General features: G+C 49.4%; 1 protein-coding gene and 1 pseudogene across 1 annotated transcript; one reads left to right on the top strand and one right to left on the bottom strand.

The window, feature by feature from the left end:
* Positions 1-271: 271 nt before the first annotated feature.
* LOC123069835 (uncharacterized) lies at positions 272-9,896 on the bottom strand. Its single transcript, XM_044492778.1, has 3 exons — positions 9,597-9,896; positions 825-1,062; positions 272-731 (listed from the first exon to the last, which is right to left on the bottom strand). The coding sequence occupies exons 1-3, from the start codon at positions 9,782-9,784 to the stop codon at positions 438-440; spliced, it is 720 nt and encodes a 239-aa protein (XP_044348713.1). The 5' UTR covers positions 9,785-9,896; the 3' UTR covers positions 272-437.
* A 2,102-nt stretch (positions 9,897-11,998) lies between these two features.
* LOC123067497 (putrescine hydroxycinnamoyltransferase-like) lies at positions 11,999-20,249 on the top strand (annotated as a pseudogene).
* Positions 20,250-21,688: the final 1,439 nt, after the last annotated feature.

The raw sequence follows: 21,688 nt of genomic DNA, 5'->3' as shown, positions 1-21,688 counted from the left end.
CGAACAGAAAATTATGCAAGAAAAGGATCTCGTCCTTTCGAAAGGAATAATCTGATGATTTAACAGACATGTATTGACAAAGAAAATCAGTCGGCACAGATATCATACCATACGTCCAAGTACTTGAGATATATTTGCAGAGTAGCAAGCAACATAGATGGGAGAAATGATTCGTTGCAACTTGCAAAAATTAAGTAATACTCCAAAAAATTAAGGGTCGCACAATGCTGCAGTCGTAGTAATCTAAAAGAGACATCAATGAGACATGAAATTGCATGAATCAAAATTATATATAGTGTGAGACTTCGATATAAGTGAGAAAAATTAATGGTTACAGTATTAGTGATACATGAGAACCATAATCAGTCTTGAGTAGTTCAGCAAATCAGATGATGGAGATGAACTACATCGACAAAGGCTGACAAACTGACAATATCCTACTTCAGTTTTGACTTGGCAGAACTTTGCAGTGGCTTAGAGATAGAAACAGACTGGCTGCTCATCGCCTTCTTCACATTGTAAGTTATTGACATGAATGAACAAATCAGTGCAATCAAAATGGTAGGATAGACATATACTGGTTCTGTTGGATCATTAATCACAGGCTTCCGGAAGAGCGCATCTTTCACGAGACCCCAGATAACCAAAAGCGTACCAAACAAGATCATCCTCCCAGGGTTAATGATGCCAACGAGTGCTCCAGCAACACAGAAGTAGCTTCCGGCAAGCATCTGATTCAGGGGAGAGAGAATATAAAGAAAACTTATCAAGAGTTGTCACAAACATTTTTCTCATGGAGTTGTAGGTCAGTTATATAAGAGCACCTCTAGACGCTGTAGATCAATTACTGCTGAAGCATTCTTAGCTTCTGTCAGATTGTATATGTCGAACAGGTCACTCCACCTTGGAAATGTCATGCTCATTCTTGTAGTGAGGTTGCGCACTATAGCTCCAGGGTAGAGCATGGCCTTCACAACAGATGGTGGGAATATCTCATTTGAGACCAACTGTGAAGATGTAATTTGAATAGGTGTAGTGCATGTGCCTGCTCTACAAGGGACCCTGAAATGGCACAAGAAGTTAAGGAAAAGCTACCTGCTCATAAAATTACTTCATAGTAAACTTTCATAGTAAACCTGAAGTGCTAAAATGAGATATTATTACTGCCGAATATTTTAATATTGTTGAGTATATTACTTTTATGTATATTATTGTTTGTTATCCACCTTCATACAGTGTACATGTGGACAACAGGACATTTTTGTTCTGGGTCTGCCCCGGACTTCCGTTAGGAAATATGCAACTTGTATTCCCATGGGACCATGGGCCAGTATATATACGTCCGCCCGGACTTCTGTTAGGAAATATGCAACTTGTATTCCCATGGGGCCATGGGCCAGTATATATACATGTACAGGTGCAGGAAATATGCAGAAAACCCCTTATACAACGAGGTAAAGACAAAAGGCTACATGGCTATATATATACTACACTAACACCCCCCCTCAAACTCATGGTGGATGAACAACACTGAGTTTGGAGAGATAGAAGCCATGTTGTGCTCTAGTCTGGGCCTTCGTAAAGAAATCCGCCAACTGTAACTTGAAAGGCACATACTGAAGAGCAATAACCTGATCCTGCACACCAACGCGCACATAAAAAGCATCAACACCAATATGCTTGGTGAGCTCATGCTTCACAGGGTAGCGCGCAATGCTAATAGCACTTGTACTGTCAAACAATAGCAGAGTAGGTGTAGTGACAGAAACATCAAAATCCTGAAGTAACCACCGTAACCAAGTCACCTCTGCCGTCAAAAGAGCCATAGCTCGCAACTCAGCCTCTGCACTCGAACGGGAAACTGCGGTCTGTTTCTTTGTCTTTCAGACAATGAGAGAACCACCAAGGAAAACACAGTAAGCAGAAAGTGAACGGCGATCCGAGGGATCACTAGCCCACGTAAAAAGGCATGAAGCTGTAACGAACTGGAGCAAGGAAAGAACAGACGGTGAGAGATCGTGCCACGAAGATATCGGAGAACACGATGGAGCAGAGACAAACTGACTCAAAATATGGACTGAATAAGAGATATCCGGACGAGTGACAGCTAGATAGACAAGACTCCCAACAAGATGACGATAACGTGTCGGATCAGACAAGGGGTCACCATCAATATCACAAAGATGAACATTGAGCTCCATGGGAGTCTCAACAATGCGCTCATCAGTAAGCGCAGCACGAGCAAGAAGATCCTGCATATACTTTTCTTGGGAAATAAAAAAGGCATCAGAGGCAGACCAGACTTCTATCCCAAGAAAGTACCGAAGAGGACCAAGATCAAACATAAGAAACTGCTCATTAAGACGGGCCTTCACAAAGGCAATATACTCGGGGTCGTCGCCAGTGATGATCATGTCATCGGCATAGAGAAGAAGAGTCCGACCACGAGCGGAAAGGTGGAGAAACAACGTTGGATTATGAGCACTCGTTGAAAAACCAGCGGCAGTCACCACAGAGGCAAAACGCTCAAACCAGGCGCGAGGGGCTTGCTTAAGGCCATAGAGAGAGCGACGGACACGGCAGACCATGCCATCAGGAATAGAATACCCAGGTGGAGGCTGCATGTAAACCTCCTCACGCAACTCACCATTAAGAAAGGCATTCTTGACATCAAGCTGAGACACAAACCAATGATGAACAGAGGCCACGAAAAGAAGTGTGCGAATAGTGGTCATATGGGCCATAGGAGCAAAAGTCTCAGCGTAATCACGACCATGCTCCTGCTGAAAGCCATGAGCCACAAGGCGAGCTTTGTAGCGCTCAAGAGAACCAGCGGAGCGAGTCTTAACCTTGTAGACCCACTTACAAGTGATCGGACGAACACCGGGAGGAAGAGAAACAAGGTCTCACGTGCCAGTGCGCTCAAGAGCAGCAAGCTCCTCTGCCATCGCAAACTGCCATTCGGGATGAACAACAGCTTGACGATAAGAAGTTGGCTCTAGAACAGCAACACCGACACTCGGAAAACCAAGGCGGTCAACAGGCGGAAGCGGACGAGGACGTAAGCCATAAGTAGGCTGAGAGGAGGAAGATGGCACATCAGTAGACGCATCCACAAGACGCAAACGACGAGTATAATACTGAGGAAAAGATGAAAGAATACAAGGAGGAATCGCCGAGGTAGACTCAGGGGATGGAGATGAAGAAGTCACTGGTGATGAAGGTGGAGAATCGGGTGACATGTGAGGTGATGAAACCATGGGCGATGGTGATGACGAATCGATAATAGGTGGAGAAGCAGGGGCAACACAATGGATAGACAAGGGCTGAACGGGAGTGATAGGTGTGTCAGGAAAAGTGAGGAAAGATATATCCTCCACTGAAAAGGTCGAGGAAGATGGGCACGGATAAAAGGGACGAGACTCATCAAAAGTCACATCCCGAGAAATACACATCCGACGACCGATAGGATCCCAACAACGGTAGCCCTTATGCTCATCGCTATAGCCTAAGAAGACACACTCAACAGACTGAGCGGACAGTTTGGCGCGTTCACAAGGGGCTAGAAGAACATAGCAAACACAACCAAACAAACAAGGCGTCGAGTAATCAGGAGAACGATCAAAAAGATACTCAAAAGGAACACCACCCTGCAAAGCAGTGATGGCTGAAGGTTGATGAGATATGTGGAAGTGAAGGCAGCCGCAGCCCAAAAGTTAGGCGGAAGAGAGGCTGCAATCATCAATGCACAAGCCGTCTCAGGAAGGTGACGATGCTTGCACTCAGCCACGCCATTCTGAGCATGAGCACCAGGAGAAGAAGAGAACTGAGCAAGAGTACCCTGCTCGACAAGAAATCCACGCAACATCTTGGAGATATACTCTCCAGCAAAGTCAGCACGAAACACCCGAATAGGCGTAAGAATTGAGTGTGAACCATGGCAGCAAAATGCTTATAGATAGATAAGACCTCACTACGAGAAGACATAAAATATATCCACGTGTGTCGAGAAAAATCATCTATAAAGATAATATAGTAGCGATGACCTCCCTTCGAGGCAAAGGGAGCTGGACCCCAAACATTAGAGTGAACAAGGTCGAAAGGACGCTGAGACACGGTCTAGCTATGAGGATAAGGTAACTGGATCTGTTTACCAAGACGGCAACGCTGACAGTCTAAAGACACACCACGGAAGACGAATCCAAGAAGGCCGCGTCGAACTAAAGAGGAGAGACGAGAGCCACACAAATGACCAAGGCGATGATGCCATTGCTGAAAAGAGCTGGTAGACAAGGCAACAGAGGGGGGGAGACTGGCGGTGGTAGCAGCGGAGGGAAGGTGAAGCCGGTCAAGCTCCCAGAGACCCTGAGAGTCACGACGCCGGGCCAGCACCAAGGAGAGCACCAGTGTGACGGTCCAGAACAGAACAAGAGTCAAAGTCTAGAATGATCCGACAACCAGAGTCAACAATCTGACCACCAGAAAGGAGCTGCATGGTAAGTTGAGGAACATGAGCAACATCAGGAACATGAAAAGATGAAGTGCTAAGAATGCCTCGACCATGAACCGGAAGGGAGGTACCATCAATAGTAAGAACATGAACAGGAGAATCGATGGCACGAATAGAAGACAAGGTGGATGAATCATGACGCATATGAAAGATGCTACAGTATCAAGAATCCATGGAGATGTACCTGACTGTGTAGAAGGTGGTCTCACAATGCTAGAGGAGTCGGTAGCAGAACCAGCAGAACCCGTCGGTGAAGAACCAGAGTATGCAGCTAACAAGCACCGAAGGCGCATAATCTCCTGCTCAGGGGCTCAACTGAAGAGGTCGACGTAGATGCACCCGACAAGGAAGAGCCGGAGGCGGTCAGCAGACCACGAAGTCCCACAATCTACTGCTAAGTGAAGTAGAGAGCTGAAGTAGGCGACACAGTAACACTGGGAGAGGAGCGGCCACCACCACCAGTGGAAGCCGCCAGAGGAGGCGGTGTAGCATGACCAGTAGCATCGGCAAAGGCCGGTGGAGGACACGAGTCCGCATGTAGACAAGCACAAAGCGCCAAGGGAAGGCGCGTGTGCGAGGCGCGGTCGGTGGAGTCATATGTACCAGCACAGCCGGTGAAAGTCACGAGAGGTGTTGGGGAAGAACGACATTTACCAATGAAAGTCGCGATAGGAGTCGGAGTAGAGCGACAATCACCATGTGCAGAGGTCGTAGGAAGAGTCATGGAAGAGCAACCACCAAGACCGTCTGGAGAGAACGGTATAGAACGGCCATCACATTTGCGGAAATCACCATACAGGACGACTGCACAGACGGACGAGCACCAAGCACCGAGGAAAGGCACATGTGCGAGACAGGATCAGTGTAGGGAACACCGAAAACACCGTCAAAAATCACCAAAGCGTGCGGAAGACACCATAGTAGTTTTTTTTACACAGATCGAAAGCAGCAGATGACCAATCCAGTAGATCGAATCAGCAGATCCAAACATGAGAGCCGGCCAGAGGAAACGGCGAAAGAGGACGAGGCAACGCTGATTCAGACCAAAGGCAGTCGTGGAGGTGCAGTAGGAAGAGCAGCACACGAGCAGTTACACCCCTGAGCAACAACAGTAGGTTGGAGGTGCAGAAGCAGCCCTTGACACCCAAATCGTGAAGGAAGCGGTCGGGCAGGACGGGGCCAGTGGATTGGGTGGAGCAGCAGCAGCGGTGGATGACCAATTAGCAGATGGAGTGGAGCCGCACAAAGCACTTGGGTGGAGCGGACTGGGTGCAGCAGCAGCGGGCCACGTGCTTGTGTATGCGGGAGCATGCGAACTGCAGCAAGTACGCAGCGAGCCACCTGCGCGGGGTATGCAGAGGCGTTGACCTACGCAGGCGCAACACATCCACGAGGAAGACAGCGACGTACGGTGGGAGAAGGCAGCGGTCGTACGAGATGAGATTGGATCGGAGAGCACAAGTTGCGCGTGCGAAAAAAAATCTAAGGCTCTAATACCATGTTAGGAAATATGCAACTTGTATTCCCATGGGGCCATGGGCCAGTATATATACATGTACAGGTGCAGGAAATATGCAGAAAACCCCTTATACAATGAGGTAAAGACAAAAGGCTACATGGCTATATATATACTACTCTAACAACTTCATATACTCCCAATATTCAGATTGCTTTTATCATAGTTCTTGCTTGTTCTTTGATTGCTTGTAGTGACTAGACCTTCATAGTCAGGTTGACCATGCTTCTAGCATCGTCGGCAACGTCCAGGAAATTTGCTTAGCGAGTGCTAAGGCACAACTGTCATTGCACGTTTGTAGTCGGATCGTCAAAGTCGTTCTCCGCCCAAATCAGAAGAGTGTGATTATCATCGAATGATCGGCACCCTTGCCCCCATCACCAGCTCCCAGTTTCAGAAGCATGGGCCAGGCCAACATCAATACAGCCAATTCTTACCCTCACAGAAGCAAAAATCCTTAAACTATTCATATCCAAAGCAATGGGCTTGACAGCAAAAGCAGTTACCCTAAAGACAGTTTACCCTTTTACTGTTTTTATAAAGAGCTTGCCAAAGTAGGCAATCATCCATAGATGAGCACTAGGAAATCTCACAATAAATTCGGTCTCTGAAGCTAGCTTGGCATAGAATCTCCATTTCATACCAACGGTTTTAGCCCAAGACCCAAATTCATGTTCTATCTGTGTGCTATTAACATCACCCTAGACAACTTTTACAAAGGTCTAATGCAATTGGTCATGCGGTCTAAACATCAGATGCCACCATGGAATAGAGTAAAAGCCTTGATCAAATTATGTTTATCCAAAGAACGAGAAGGCAGACTCCCAAGGTTTTCAGTCTGGGCACTTGTCTACACAATGGCCAAGACCACAACCATCATACCGCAAAAGGGTGGATGTTGCAACTGGCGAGCCCCATTAACTGAACCAACATTCCTATCCTCAGCTCTCATGGTAGCAACAGCGTGTGCCCTATCATTATTTTGCAACACATTACCCTGAGCATATTTAGTCAGCCCCGCCCGACTAGCCATAGCAAATGATTTACTCTGTGTCAAAGGAGACGATCTAGCAGGCAGCTGGGGGAGACTAGTTGCAGCAGCAATAGATTCTGACATGGATGTTTGTTGCCGCCATAGCTTCTGTTGCCACCGTCCCATCAAACATCTCGGGGCGATGACTCCATCTGTCCTTGCCAGCCCTCATCTTGGTAGCACAAAAATGTGCCTCCTAAAGAGCTCCTTCCCTTGCCAACAGCTCTTCCTCCTTGCGCGACAATTCCAGGCGGCGCACCTCATCAGCTTTACGCTGCTCGATCCGACGGCATTCCTCCATCCGGCATCAATCTTTCTCCACCAACCTCATCTTCTCGTATCCACTCCTCCTGGCGACGACTATGCATATCGTCCCACGTCCTTTATTCCTCTCTTCTCGCTTGCTCTGGATCTAATCTTATGTTCCCTCGTCCTGAATATGGACCAAAACGTTGAGGGTAGCAAGGAGGAGATCGACAGACCCTTGCCTATGACCCATCAGTGAAGGCAGGGCCGCACCTAGGCGTAAGATCTAGTCGCCTTCTCGTCACCGCTCGCTTGCACAGGGCACGGGAGAGGGGTAGGGGTGCGTGTGGGAGTGGAGCGGACAAAGACTACTCCACAAACCCTAGCTCCTCCTCTCAAATGCCCAAAATGTTCTGGGTCAAAATGGACAGGGCCAGGCTTATTATATTTAGGGCCCACAGAACAAGTAGGCCCGGTCCGGCCCAAGCCCTGCCCTGAACCATCAATCAGACCGAACTGCACGCCAGAGCAGCGACCAGCCCCCCCACCCCCACCCCCGGCGCCCCCGCGCGCAATCCAAATGTTTCAGTTCCAGATCTTATCCTCCTACAAGTAGCACCAAATTTGACAACATGGCATGGAAAGCATGTCCCTAACCCTTCACAAATTACCTCATTTTTTTCTCATAACTTGCGACCACTGCCGTCAATGAGAAACAGCCGAGATTCTCCAGCAGCTGTAACACCCAACCATCTCGATAAGGCACCATCTTTTATCTAGAAAACAAAAGAATGGCAAATTTCATTCCCAGCTATAATCGGAATCTTCCTTTCTTGGGTCACCAAGGTCGATGATGGATGCGAATGTTCCACCACTACCACTAGCGCCGCCGTGTATGACCGAGAGTAACCATTTCTCGCCTGATTCTGCACCCTCCTTGCCGGAGTGAAAGACGTGGTTTCTAGTTTTTCCCTTCCCATCACCAAGAATATGGGGAAAAGAGCAGGTACTCATGGATCTGTGAATTGGCTCAATGAGCCTGTCAAGAATCCGCCGCCACCTCCTGCGATCCATTTGAAGATCCGGTCCACCGCAACCACCTGGGATCCCCCATAGAGCCTCCTACTCTCCTCCGGTATCGCTAGTGAAATCGCCGGAATCGCCCGCCGATGCCTCTACTTGGCTGCACGTTCCTCCTCCATTCACCTCCGCTGACGGATCTCCACCAGCAACATCGACAGCGGGACCCGATACATTGAATCCATACCTCCTAGACCTAGCCAAAGACCCTCTAGGAGAGGTGGCAGTGATGGGTGTATGGCGGCATAGGAGTCGCGAGAGCGAGAGGGGCCATGGGATCGGCGTCGGGGTAAAAAGAAGTTCACTCGTCAGCTATCACTGTATATAGGTCAGGATATTTAAGAATAAACCTGGTTCCAGATTATGAAATTTAGAAACATATGGCTGATTTGTTGAAAAGGTTGCCAGCTTCAAATATATAAGATTAAGGCGAGACTTAAAAAAATAAAGATTGGCATTACAGTGAACCTGAGAGGATTCAGGTCAACTAACAAACAAGTTATTCCTGATGCTCTACACAACATAAGCACAAATTTCAAAATACCGTTACTTACAAGAAAACAAAGGTTGCCTCCTTCCAGTCTTCATCAGCAGACCAAAATTTTGGAGAATAAAGCCTAAAAACCTTAGAAACTAGCCTGTTCTAGTTCCCAATCCAAGGGAGTGTTGCTTAAATAACAGCAAAACTGCCCACCTTTACCTCATCAGAAACACTTCCAGTGTATGAAACAACACAGTACCGGAATGAAAAATAAGTATGCACATGTAAGTTATTATTCTACATCCCTAAACAGTAATTTAGTCTACACACAGCTGCCTACCGTTCAGTCGGATGGCAATCACCCCAGGCACTGCTACCGGTAGAGTTCAGCATGCTTGATTAGTAAGATTAACCACACAAAAGACATGGAAACAACAACTATGCACCAAAATTAAGCCAGAAACATAGTACGATGCCGCTAAAAGATGCAAGCAAATATGAAGTACTCCCTCCGTAAAGAAATATAAGAGCGTTTAGATCACTACTAGATGAGTGAGATCGACTTATGACTGAACAATGGATCTGGCCCTTAAAAGGTAAGATCTGCTAGCAACCAGAATTACTGTGATCCCTATGCTTTTATTCTTCGAATTGCGAGAGAGATTAGAGAATTGTTGGAGAAACCAACAGTACTGGCTCTTGGTGGGAAGATAGGAGAATTGTTCTTGACCTGAAGAGCGGGATCTGGAGGATGATGAGCAGGAAGTAGACGCGGGAGGCGTAGAAGGATATCCGGCAGCTCGTCCACCCGCCTCCACCCACCCTCCGCCGCTGAACCTGGGGAGCCGCCGAGACGATCGGTTTTGACGAGCTCGCCCTGGCCTCTGCCGCCCTCTCTTTCTTCGTCGGTGGCGACATTGCTCCCTGCTTCGCCTACTCCAGTCACCGGGCTTCCGCGTTTTTAAAGAAAATAATGAAGGACTGCTGTACTTTGGGATAGGTTATCATGAAATCACCGGCTTTCCCTTATAAAAGAAATTACCACCGGATTTGCTATACTTCTGAATATTATAGCCACTGGATTCTTTTAGCTGGAAACGTTGTCGTTTTTTCATGACCCCGTATGTACGTAACGTTCGCCGGCTAGGGTGGCATTTACGAAGCCCTGGACGATATTTTATATGTATTGATATTGAATGAGACTGGGTGGTATTTTGCAAAATCGGCATCGCAGTTTTTTTTACTGGATTGTAGTTTGTTTAAAGTGCAGGGAAGTTCTGAGAGAAAACTGCTAAAGTAAGATTTATATCTGACGGTCTTGACAACGTTCGTCGAGATTGGATGTCTGGTGAACGTTCGGCAGATAACATTTTCCTATTGAATATCATAGCATCGAGCATATCTGCGTTCAAAGCATCCCTAGTACCTTTCGTGCTAAAATAAACTAGGTTTTTTACATAATTCTTGACGACAACCTTCTGTAGCTAGGTTTGTGCGCAGCCGTGTTGCCGATAGTCGTACCCATATGATCTTGGTCTCTTTCACAGATTGAAGCGGCAGCAGTTTGATCCCCCACCAAAGGACCATAGAGAGACATGTCACTTTCTATCGATGAGATTGTTTACCACCTCCTTGTTACTCCCTTCATTCCCTTATACAAGGCCATAAACTCATATTACAGGTACCAAGATAAAATTTAATGATTGTTTTGCAAGTCAACTTTTTTTCTTGTTAACCGGGATCATTAATGCACCATAAGTATGCAACGAATGAATGGAAAGGAAATAGCTGAGTGTCATTATGACTACATGCATGTAACTATTAAAAAATTGCTAGTAGGAAAAAACATCATTAATTTTTGCCTCGGTTATTGTTGGTGGCCTTATATTGATGCAAAATATATTTTTGATAGTGGCCTCGTATAAGGGAATGGAGGGAGTATTTGATTCTAGCTCTAACTTAGTGAACTTTGACTTCCCTTGCAAAGTTGATCACCCTTTGGCAGGCCAATAGCTTCATCGACTCTGAAACAATCATCAAAGAGGAAAATTACATGCTTTGACCACAATTGTGTCATGATGATCCTAGAGAACCGCTCATGCCTCCTTTATCTTTTGAAGCTTGAACATATCATCGTTGCGGCAGGGAGATTCCATCTCTCCGTACCTCTTCATCTTGGTTGCTGATGTTCTACAAAGACTTTGCTGCTCCCAGTTTGAATCTGGTGCTTTAATTCACCCTTTGGGCGCGGATCGCATGTTTCCAGTTCTGCAGTATGCGGATGATACTTTAATTCTCTTCCAAGGAAATACCCAGCAAGCTGCAATTATCAAGCAGATTCTAGAGGCCTTCTCTGCCTTCTCTGGACTGCAGATTAACTACCACAAAACCACACTCATCCCTATTTGTATTGACGTGGACACTACGAATGAGATTGCTGCTTTGTTTGGATGCCCTGTTTCGTCCTTTCCATGCTCATATCTGGGGCTGCCACTTTCTCTTCACAAAATCAAGCATGGTATGCTTCTGCCAGTCATTCACAGAGTTGACAGACGACTATCTGGTTGGCTCGCTGCTTTTCTGTCCTGGGGGGGTCGCCTCACTTTGATCAACTCTGTACTAGCCAGCATCCCAAGCTATTACATGACTTGCTTTCCATGGCCTAAGGAGTCTATTGCAAAACTCGAAAGTTTGCTCCGTGCTTTCTTCTGGCAAGGCAAGAATTCTGTCAAGGGTGGTCAATGTTTGGTTGCATGGGATTTTGAAACCATGCCTAGAGACGCCGGGGGGCTGGGTGTTCGGAACCTCACGACACACAATCAGGCGTTGTTATGCAAGTTCACCGCTAGGGTTTTACAGAGCTCCGATGTCCCCTGCTATCAGTGGTTCACCCATCAATACTGTTCTGCTCGCATTCCACACAGCTCAGCCAACAGAGACATCGCTATTTGGAAGGGTTTCAAGGAATGCATCTCCATGGTCACAGCCTCGACGTTTTGCTCCCTCGGTGAAGGCCAGGTGATCTCGTTCTGGCATGACAAGTGGTAGGGGTTGGCCGTCTTCATTTCATCTTGCCAGTTCTATACTCCTATGCAAAGGACAACTGTTGTACAGTCGCCTCTCAGTTTGCCAATGGCTGCTGGGATGTTCAGTTGCATCCTAACCTCTCAACAACTACGGTTCAGGAGCTGCATCGTCTCAACTCTCTTCTGCTGGATGTGCTGCCTGCTACGGCGCACCGGACCTTCGTCGAACCGCCATATGCCACCGAGAGGTCACTACAGCATATATCTATGGGTTGCTGAATTTCAAAGGTATGTCGTGTACGTTCACGCAATGGATCTGGGATCCTATCATCCCTCTCAAAGACCAGATCTTTCTATGGCTCGCTTTTTGGGGGCGACTCAACACGCGGGACAATATGACAAAGAAGGGATGGTTTTCTGTTGCCTCTCATCCTGATTGTGATATCTGCCCGGCCACTGAATCCATTAGTCACATTATTCTACGTTGTGCTCCGGCGGATGCAGTCTGGAGCAAGTTGAACGTGGCCAGTCATGCCTCCTGTTCCCCCGACATTATGGAGTTTGTGCAACAACTACATTCCTGCTGGCCTGCTGCCAGAAAAGTGCATGTTCTTTTTGCTGCATGTGCTGTCACGCTATGGCACGCAAGGAACGACAAGGTTTTCCACCTCAACCACTGGTCACCGTCTTACACCAGACAATATGTTGTCCAACTCTTATCACTTTGGATGAATAGGGCTATGCACACAAGGGACAAAGAGTCTATAGATTTATGGGTGCATCAAATTAGTTCCTAGCATAGATACTAAGCAGATGCCATGTAATCTCCTCTAAACACCCCCATCCCCCACTGTTTTTCTCTTCTCTTCCAAGGCAACTTATGGCCTCTGTACCATGGTGCATAACATAAGTTTCATGTAATTGACCTCTTCGGTCATCAGGCCGTGGCCTATTTTGAAATGCATAAGGTAGTAAGAGCTACCTTTTATTTCAAAAAAAACATATCATCGTTGACATTCGCCTTGACCCATCCCTCCTCACGGAGACAACATCATACCTTCAAAAGATTAGCTTTGGCCACTGACTCCTCATATGTCGCACACTATCATTCACCCATGTAGAAACAATTTTTTTTCACGATCAGGACTGGTTCACTAATCTTTTTTTATCTCTTACATCATTCTTGGCAAGCCAAACAGCGTAACTGCCTTCTCATCTATAATACCTAAATAGTTCATCCCACTATCCTATTTCTCTTGACATGCAAGCTATCCACATCATCAAGTAGGTCCATTACTTCATTTCTCATACATGCAACTATCCCACCACATCACATGTGCCATGTCAGCAGTCCTCTTCCGGCCAGTAGTTAATTTCAAAGCATAACAATTGATCAAAACTCAGCCACCAAGAAAAAAACGCATGACTCTCTCCCTCATCAGAAAACAAAACGTCAAGAGTCGAAGGCCAGCAACCCCCTCTCGCTCCATTCTCATCTTTTAATTACTCCATCCTCCCCACGAGTTATTTCACCTCACCCCTTTTATCTTCTCATTGCATAGAATTGACCTGGTTTCCCCTTCACCTTCAATCTTCTCTTCTTTCTCGCAATGATTCTTCTTCCTCTTCCTCTCTCATTCCTGAATATTTCATTTGAATCAGTTGTTCCTACAAAGTTTTGATTGAGATTTTATTGCTCGCCGGGGTGCTGCTCAACGACCACGACGCGTGGCTCGTGGAAGTGCACATGGACGGGGCCACGCTGGTGGACTTCACGCCGCCCAAGCCATCGCACCTCGTGATGCAGCTGCACCCGAACATGGAGGGCAACGTGCAGGAGGTAGTGCAGGTCTAGCTCACGCGCTTTGCGTGCGGCTCGCTCGCCGTCCGGTTCACGGCCAACCACGCGGTCACCGACGGCCATACCACCAGCGACTTCCTCATCGTGTGGGGCCGTGCCGCGAGAGGGCTGGACATCTCCGCTCCATCACCGCCGCCCGACAAGGCCACAACCACCCCGACCTCTTCCGGACGCGCGGCATCGAGTACTACCGGTCGTCGTCCAGCAACCTCAAGCAGGTTGGGGCCGGGCACCATGGGGCTGACAACGTGATCATCCACAAGGCGCACTTCACCACAGACTTCATCGCTGGACTATGCGCTAAGACATCGGAGGGGCGTGGCCGGCCATTCAGCCGGTTCGAGACCACGCTCGCGCACCTGTGGTGCACCATGACGCACGTGCGAGGGCTCAGCCCCAGCGAGACCTCCACCATCCGCATCTCCGTGGACGGGCGGCGGCGCCTGACCGCCCCGCCGAGCTACTCCAGCAACCTGGTACTCTGGGCGTTCCCGCGGTCCATGGTGGGGGACCTGCTGCGCCGGTCGCTGAAGCACGGGGCACAGACATCAGGGAGGCCTCCGGTAGCCCTTTTTTTAGAGAAAAGGCCAGAGCCCGACTTTATAAATAAAGCCACACGGCAGCGTCATGACACCGAACAGGAAAGAGACCAGCTAGCGGAGCAACGCAAACAGTGCACCGAGCAAATAGTTTGAGACCGACAAAAAGAAGGGATACAGGCATCATGCCAAACACGGCGCGCAGGCCGGGAGGGAGAGAAACCTAAACTTTGCAAACAGCAACCCCAAGATTAGACGACGGGATCCCGCCCGGAGATGAGGGATGCCGAAGCCCGAATTTTGTCGATGAGCAGGTCCACGGCATCCCGGTCTTCCTCCTTAGTCAATGATCTCCACTGCTGCAATAGTATACATGATTTCAAAAGAACGTCAGCAGGCTTAGATGGGAAGATATGTTCAATAGTAAATTTGTTCCTAATAGTCCAAAGAGCCCAGCACAAGGCTCCCAGGCCGACCCAAAACACCCTCTTGGTAACCCCAACCAAAACTTTGGCTAGGTTTCGAATATCGGAGAATGAGGAGGGGTTCCAAGAAACCTGTAACCAAGATCTGACACAGCACCAAACAAACTTGGCCAGCACGCAATTGAAAAAGTGTGATCCGAGTTCTCCAAGGCACCACAGAGATGACAACACTCCGAGCCAGGACCATTGCGCTTTTTAATCTGATCAGCAGCCGGAAGGCGACCGCGAAAGGCTTGCCAAAGGAAAATTTTAATCTTAGGAGGGACTTTAGCCTTCCAAACACCAGAAAATCTGTTCATAGGGGAGCCACCAATAAGTCTAGAATACAATGACTTAACTGAAAATCTACCTGAGGCCGAATGAGGCCAGACCACAGAATCGGCCGACTCCAAGAGCACGGGGAAGAGGGCAGAGAGCCTTTGCCAATCTTCCAACTCTTCAGGAGACAGGGCCCGACGAAACGCCAGATCCCAGTTATTAGCCGCCACCTCCGCGATGGAAATAGCCAGATTAGGACAATAAGAAAACAAAACCGGAAAGGTAGCAGCAAGGGGGGCATCCCCAGACCACCAGTCCAACCAAAAATGGACTGCCGTCCCATTACCAACGATAAATTTAACATGTTCCAGAAAAGTAGGTCTGACTTTGACAAGGGATTTCCAAAATTGTGAGCCGTGACTCGCAGTGGCAACCAACGGGCTGGAGTATGGGAAATATTTAGCCTTAAGAATCAAAAAACATAGCGAATCAGCCCCGCTAATCATAATTTTCCACCACCACTTAATAAGCAAACAAATGTTCATCACCCGAGTGTTAATAATGCCTAACCCCCCAAGGTTTTTAGGCTTACACATATGTTGCCACTTGACCAGCCTATATTTCCGTTTGTTATCCGCGGAATTCCAATAGAAAGTTCCCTATGCTTGTCGAAGCCAGCATGTACGCCATCAGTAAGAAGATAGAAGCCCATAAGAAACATAGGGAGAGAGGATAAGCAGGAGTTAATTAGAGCAACTTTGCCAGCATTGGTATTGTATCTACCCCTCCAAGGGAGAACCCTGTTACCCACTTTAGCGACCGCTGGAGCAAAGTCTTTAGCATGGAGCACGCCAGGAGAAATAAGGAGGCCTAGATATTTGAAGGGGAAGGAACCCAAGGAGCAGTTAAGAAGCCTGGCCACCCGCAAGGCTTCCTCCTCATCCACGCCCGTCACCAGGACCTCACTTTTAGCAAAGTTAATCTTAAGACCCGAAACAGCTTCGAAACACAGCAGGATGAATTTAAGATTGGCAATGCACGTGTTGTCCAGCTCCACCAAGATAATTGTGTCATCCGCATATTGCAAGTGGGAAACACCCTCCGGAAGTAAGTGAGAGACCACAGGAAAAATGTGCCCACAACGAGCCGCCCTAGAAAGCATGCATGAGAAGGCGTCGGCCACAAAATTAAAGAGAACAGGGGAAGCATGATCCCCTTGGCGAAGGCCCCTACCATTGGCGAAGAAATTGCTAATGAAACCATTTACCAAAAGGGCAGTATGGCCACCCGAGACCAACTGCATGACACGATGAACATAAGCGCCGTCGAACCCTTTAGCAAGGAGGACCTGATTGAGGAAGGGCCAGCTAACCGAGTCATAGGCTTTCTCGAAATCTAACTTAAGGATAATCGCCTGGGATCTCCGAGAATGAAGATCATGAACAATCTCGTGAAGGGACAGGATACTATCAAGGATGAAACACCCTTTAATGAAAGCATATTGGTAGGGGCTAATAACTCTATGAGAGACCGGCGACAAGCGATTCGCAAAGCCCTTAGCCGGAAATTTGGCGAAGTTATTAATCAAAGCAATAGTCCGAAATTGGGAAATTACATCAGCACCCTTAACCTTGGGGATCAGGGATATCACTGCATAGTTCAGGCGGGCAATGTCGACAGTACCAAGACAGAAACCCTGAATAACATTACAAACCAACTGTTTCAACTGGGGCCAAAATTTCCAAAAGAAAGGAATAGAAAAGTCGTCTGGCCCAGAAGCGGCATTAGGGTTGGCAGAGTTAACAACATCCCAGATTTCCTGATCAGACAAAGGGATCATCAAGGAGGCATTCTCCTCGGGCGAGATTTTAAAGCCTATGTTCCAAAGGGAGGGGGAAATGGAGAAGCCTGATTGAGGTTTAGCCCCCAACAAAGAAGAAAAGAAATCCACCACATGAGCCATAATGACAGACTGATCCGAAGATCGCACTCCATTAATCAACAGGCTGTTGATACCACACCGCCTACGCCTACCGTTCGCGATCGCAAAGAAATACGCCGTGGGGGAGTCACCTTTTAAATTCCAATTAAGAGTACCCCATTGACGCCAATAAATCTCAGCCTGGTGGTGCAACTGCATTAAGGCGGCCTCAAGATTATAACGGACCGCCCAACCATCGTCAGAAAGCCCAATAGAGTCGGCCGTGCAATCCAGCGACAGAATCTGATCTTCAAGGAAAGATTTGGTACGACGATCCTCCGCCGCACAGTTATGAGACCAACCTCTAAGGAATTTACGCAGGTTATAGGAGCACGAGTGCCAATCATCCAGAGGCCCAAAAGAGCGAGCATTGGAGGAAAGAAAGAGGGAGATCTTTGCGGCCACCAAATCAGCAAAACCATCCACGGACAGCCAGGAGGCATCAAATTGAAATCTAGCCGGAGGTCTAAGGCTGATAGTACCATCATCAAGAATTAAGGGGGTATGATCAGATCCGACAATGCACTTGGCGGAAAGAGAAGCCCTAGGAAACATGGAATCCCACCTGGGACACAGGAAGACTCTATCAAGCACAGATCTAATAGGGATAGCCTGATGGTTGGACCAGGTATAGCGGACTCCGCCCCGGGGAAGCTCACGAATAGCATTGGCACTAATGAAGTCGTTAAAGGCATTAGCTAGAGGCCAAGAAAAATTATCATTACTTTTATCAGAAGGACACCGCAGAAGATTAAAGTCTCCCCCGATAACCATCGGGAAATTGCAGGATTCGATCTTCATCGAGAGCTCATTAAGAAATAAAGGCGACAAAGAATGGTCCGCCGGCCCATAAACGATGATAAACTCACAGAGAATATTCATAGCTTTATGACAGAGAACAACGCTAGCCCAAAAGATCCCATGATCAAAAGCAACAAAATCAAAAATATCTTTATTGGAGCCTATCAAGATCCCACCAGAGTGACCCGAAGCAGGTAAAAAGTGCCAATTGAATCTGTCCATGCCCACGATAGCAGAAAAACCATTAGGGGAAAAAGATTCCTTGAAGGTTTCAACCAGCCCCACAAAGTCAATATGGCTAGAACGAATCAGATCTTTGAGTTGGTCGCGGCGCCCCCTAGCACCGAACCCTCTAATATTCCAGAATAACGCCCTCATTTATAAGAAAGATTCTTGATTCGAAGGCTCGACCTGCTAGGAGCCACGCAGGATTTAGCTCGCTTATTAGTGCCCCTCTTAGATAGACTGGATTGAGGCTGGCCACAACCAGCGCCCGCGTCCACAGCCGGATCACTACTCGAAGCCCCTACCTAAGAAGCAACGGCCTCTTTGGCTTTAGCTATGGCTGCCTGAGCCATCTCGTTAGCCCGAATGGTAGCAAGAAGAGAGCTAGGAGAGCCAACAGACAAATCAATCACCACACCCACATCCGACATAATATTTAAAAGATGATCATCCGAAAAAGAAGGAAGAACCAACCGAACCAGAGAAGCAACAGAAGAGGGGACGGGGAGATTACCTGGGGGAGGGAGATCCTTCGCCGCAGCCCGCTTCTCAGCCCGCTCCAGGATAGAACCACCCGAATTTGCCACCCGCCTTCCTTTGCAAGCCGTGGACACAGGACACTGAATGGCAGGCGACCGCGCAGCAGGAGAGACCGGAGGGGGACCCGAACGAGACATAGATCCCATATCCTTATCAAAACGCCGGCAGACCCCCATCATGGATTGCTTCGAGCCCGACGAGTTCCTGCTCTTAGCCGAGAATTTGCGCACTGAGGATTTCTTCTTCTGAAGGGACTGGGACTCCACCACGTCGTGAGCAGGGGAGGCAGGAAGATCCTCAATTCCCGAGCGAGTGGGGGAGAGCGGGCGAACCGGAAGGTTGGAGCAAGCACCAGATACGGGAGTAGCAGAGTAGGGAGGGAACTTCAACAGATCAGCACTAGCAGCATGGACAGTCGGAGCAGCAGACGGGATCGCCATATCCTCGCGGGGAGCAACACCAGAAGGAGCTTGGGAGTGAACAACTCTCGTTCAGACTCAGCCAAACCATCCCATTCAGATTGGGTGAAGCGAAGGTTAGACCCATTGCTCTGATTAGGGCCACCCAAGGATCCACCCCCCTCCTTGTCATGCTTGTCCGAGGGGTTAGAAGGAGGAGGAGGGGGAGGTGGAGCCTGAAAAACAGCCGCCCCATCCACCCACACCCGAAGTCTGATACCATTGGGAGAAGGGAAGACATCAATCGATCCAAGCACACGATCGGGATCCACACACCAAACCTTCATCCTAGCAGGGCCAACCTTGTTCAGAGATTCCTCATCCACCTCCATGGGCTTCCCAATCAAAACCCCAAAAGACATGAGAAAAGCAGACGAACGGAGGCCAGCAGGCAGATCATCAATCAGAACCTAGACTTAGGAGAGAGGACCAACTGCCGTACCATTGCAAGAAGCCGCTTTGACAGAGGCCACCAATTGATTGAGTGGCAAGGTGAAGCTAGTGCAAGAAGCAATCATCCGCAAACATTCTTTGGAGGGAAACACCACAGAGAACTCATAATCAGGCATCTGCACTACTTGCCAGTCCCATCCAGCCTCATCCCAAATGCGGAGCCCTTCCAGAAGAGTTTGGGGCGAAATCTTTTGATCCTTTACCGTGACAATCGCAGCATTAGACAAAGCAGGCGCCACCTCCCGGACAGGCAAGTCACCATCGAAAGTGAAAAAGGTGCATCCGGGGAGGCCCGAGCCGAACTGGAGGACCGCGGGAGGCTTCTACATGTTCATGCAGTTGACCGTGAGGTGACCATCAGAGCGGCAGATCAAACAAAATGGGGCGTTGGTGCAGCGAGACTGAAAACGACCAGGACTGTGGCAGGTGAAGCAGGTGAGCACCGAGGGATTGCTATGGGAAGCAGAGGACGGGCGGGATTGCGGAAGCGACGGAGGAGGAGGAAGGATCCCATCCCCCATCCCCGGGAGGGGGGCGCCCCAGGGGCCGGGCCGGGCGGCCGCCGCGCCGGCCCCACGAAGGACCGAGACAGCGGACGAGCACCAGCACCGACCCCAGCCGCGCGAGGAGGAGGGGGAAGACGCGATGGAGCAGACGAACCACGCCCCACACCCGAAGCAGGCACGGAGGCTGAAGACGCAAAAACCCCGCCACCAGAAGCCACCGCCGCCTCCCACGGGTCCAGCGCCGGAGTGAGAGACGGGCCAGATCCAGAGCCCTGCGGACCAGATCCAGGCACACCCTCCCTCTCCGAGCGCTGCAACCACTCCGGACCCGAGGCCCAGGCCTCGTGGTCACGAGCCACCTGCTCGCCCGTCGCCTGCTCCGCCTCCAGCTTGGAACGGAGCGAAGCCTCGAGCTCCAGATCCACCGCAGAGGCAGGGGAGCCCTCACGGCGTTGCTTGCTGCCCGAGAGCGCCTCGCAAGAAGAGCCCCGTGATTTGTCCATGGAGAGCACCACAGCAAAAGGAAGGAGAAGGGGTGGAGGCGGGGTAGATCTGATTAGGCGACGAATGGGGAGACGGTAATGGTGCAGATCGGAAGAGGAAGCCGGAAACCCTAGCAGAGGGGAGAACGAGCCGTGAGGGATCCATAAATAGGCCGACCGAGCCGTGCCCACCTGGGCCCGACTCACCAAATGGGCCGAAGGGGGTTGAGGAGCAGGAACCCGGCCGATGGGCCTGACTGGGCCGGCCGAGACAAGAGGGGGAAAATCTACCACAGAAGAAAGAGGGGGAGGGGGGCAGGCCCACTCGACAGCGGCAAACCGATAGGCCCAGCAGGCTCACGAGGGGGAACGGCCCGCGGCCCGATGGCCACCGCGGAGAAATCAAGATCTAGGTTACACGACATCACCAACGATCCCGTCGACGCTGCCGCCGGCGACGGGGCCGCCGCTGTAACACCCCGGATGTAACTTTCCATCTTTGTAACTCCAACTCTTGCCATTTTCGGCTATGTGATATGATATTCCCTCCGTGGTTGGGTTTTATCTTTTGTTTTTCATTTTATTCATGTCATGCATATCATATCATGTCATCATGTGCATCTCATTTGCATACGTGTTCGTCTCATGCATCCGAGCATTTTCCCCGTTGTCCATTTCGCAATCCGACACTCCCACATGCACCGGCGCACCCCTCTTGTCTCTTTTCGTGTGCGGGTGTTAAACGTTCTCGAAATGGACCGAGCCTTGCCAAGTGGCCCTGGTATAGCACCGGTAGACCACCTGTCAAGTTTCGGGTCATTTGGAGCTCGTTTGGTACTCCAACGGTTAACCGCACTCTCGCAAAGGCCTCTTTTGAGTTGCAGCCCAACACCCCTCCAAAACAGCCCAATAACCCATCTAAGTCACTTCCATGCTCTCCGTCGTCGGATCACGATCGTGTGGACGAAAACCGCACCTCATTTGGACACACCTAGCTCCCTCTACCTATAAATATGTGCTACCCCCCGGATTTTTCGCAGTCCAACCCTAGCCTCGCTCCTCTCCGCGCCGCCGGACACGTCCGGACGGAGGCGGACGCGTCCGCCCGCCGCCCCGGCGAACTAGGAGCTGCCACGTGTCCGCTCCGCCGCCCCCGCGCTGCTGGCCCGCCAGGCCCGCGGGAGGCCCGCCCGGCCCGCGCGCTCGC

This window comes from Triticum aestivum, chromosome 3B, assembly GCF_018294505.1.
Source record: "Triticum aestivum cultivar Chinese Spring chromosome 3B, IWGSC CS RefSeq v2.1, whole genome shotgun sequence".
Classification (NCBI taxonomy): domain Eukaryota; kingdom Viridiplantae; phylum Streptophyta; class Magnoliopsida; order Poales; family Poaceae; genus Triticum; species Triticum aestivum.
The sequence above is the reverse complement of the archived record's forward strand: the minus strand, read 5'-3'. Positions and strand labels throughout refer to the sequence as shown.

Coding starts and splice junctions, on each gene's coding strand:
- LOC123069835 (XM_044492778.1), bottom strand. CDS start 9,784: ATGTCGCCACCGACGAAGAAAGAGAGGGCGGCAGAGGCCAGGGCGAGC. Junction 1,063..9,596: donor CTCCAGATCCCGCTCTTCAG/GTCAAGAACAAT, acceptor GTGCCATTTCAG/GGTCCCTTGTAGAGCAGGCA. Junction 732..824: donor TTGATCTACAGCGTCTAGAG/GTGCTCTTATAT, acceptor CCCCTGAATCAG/ATGCTTGCCGGAAGCTACTT.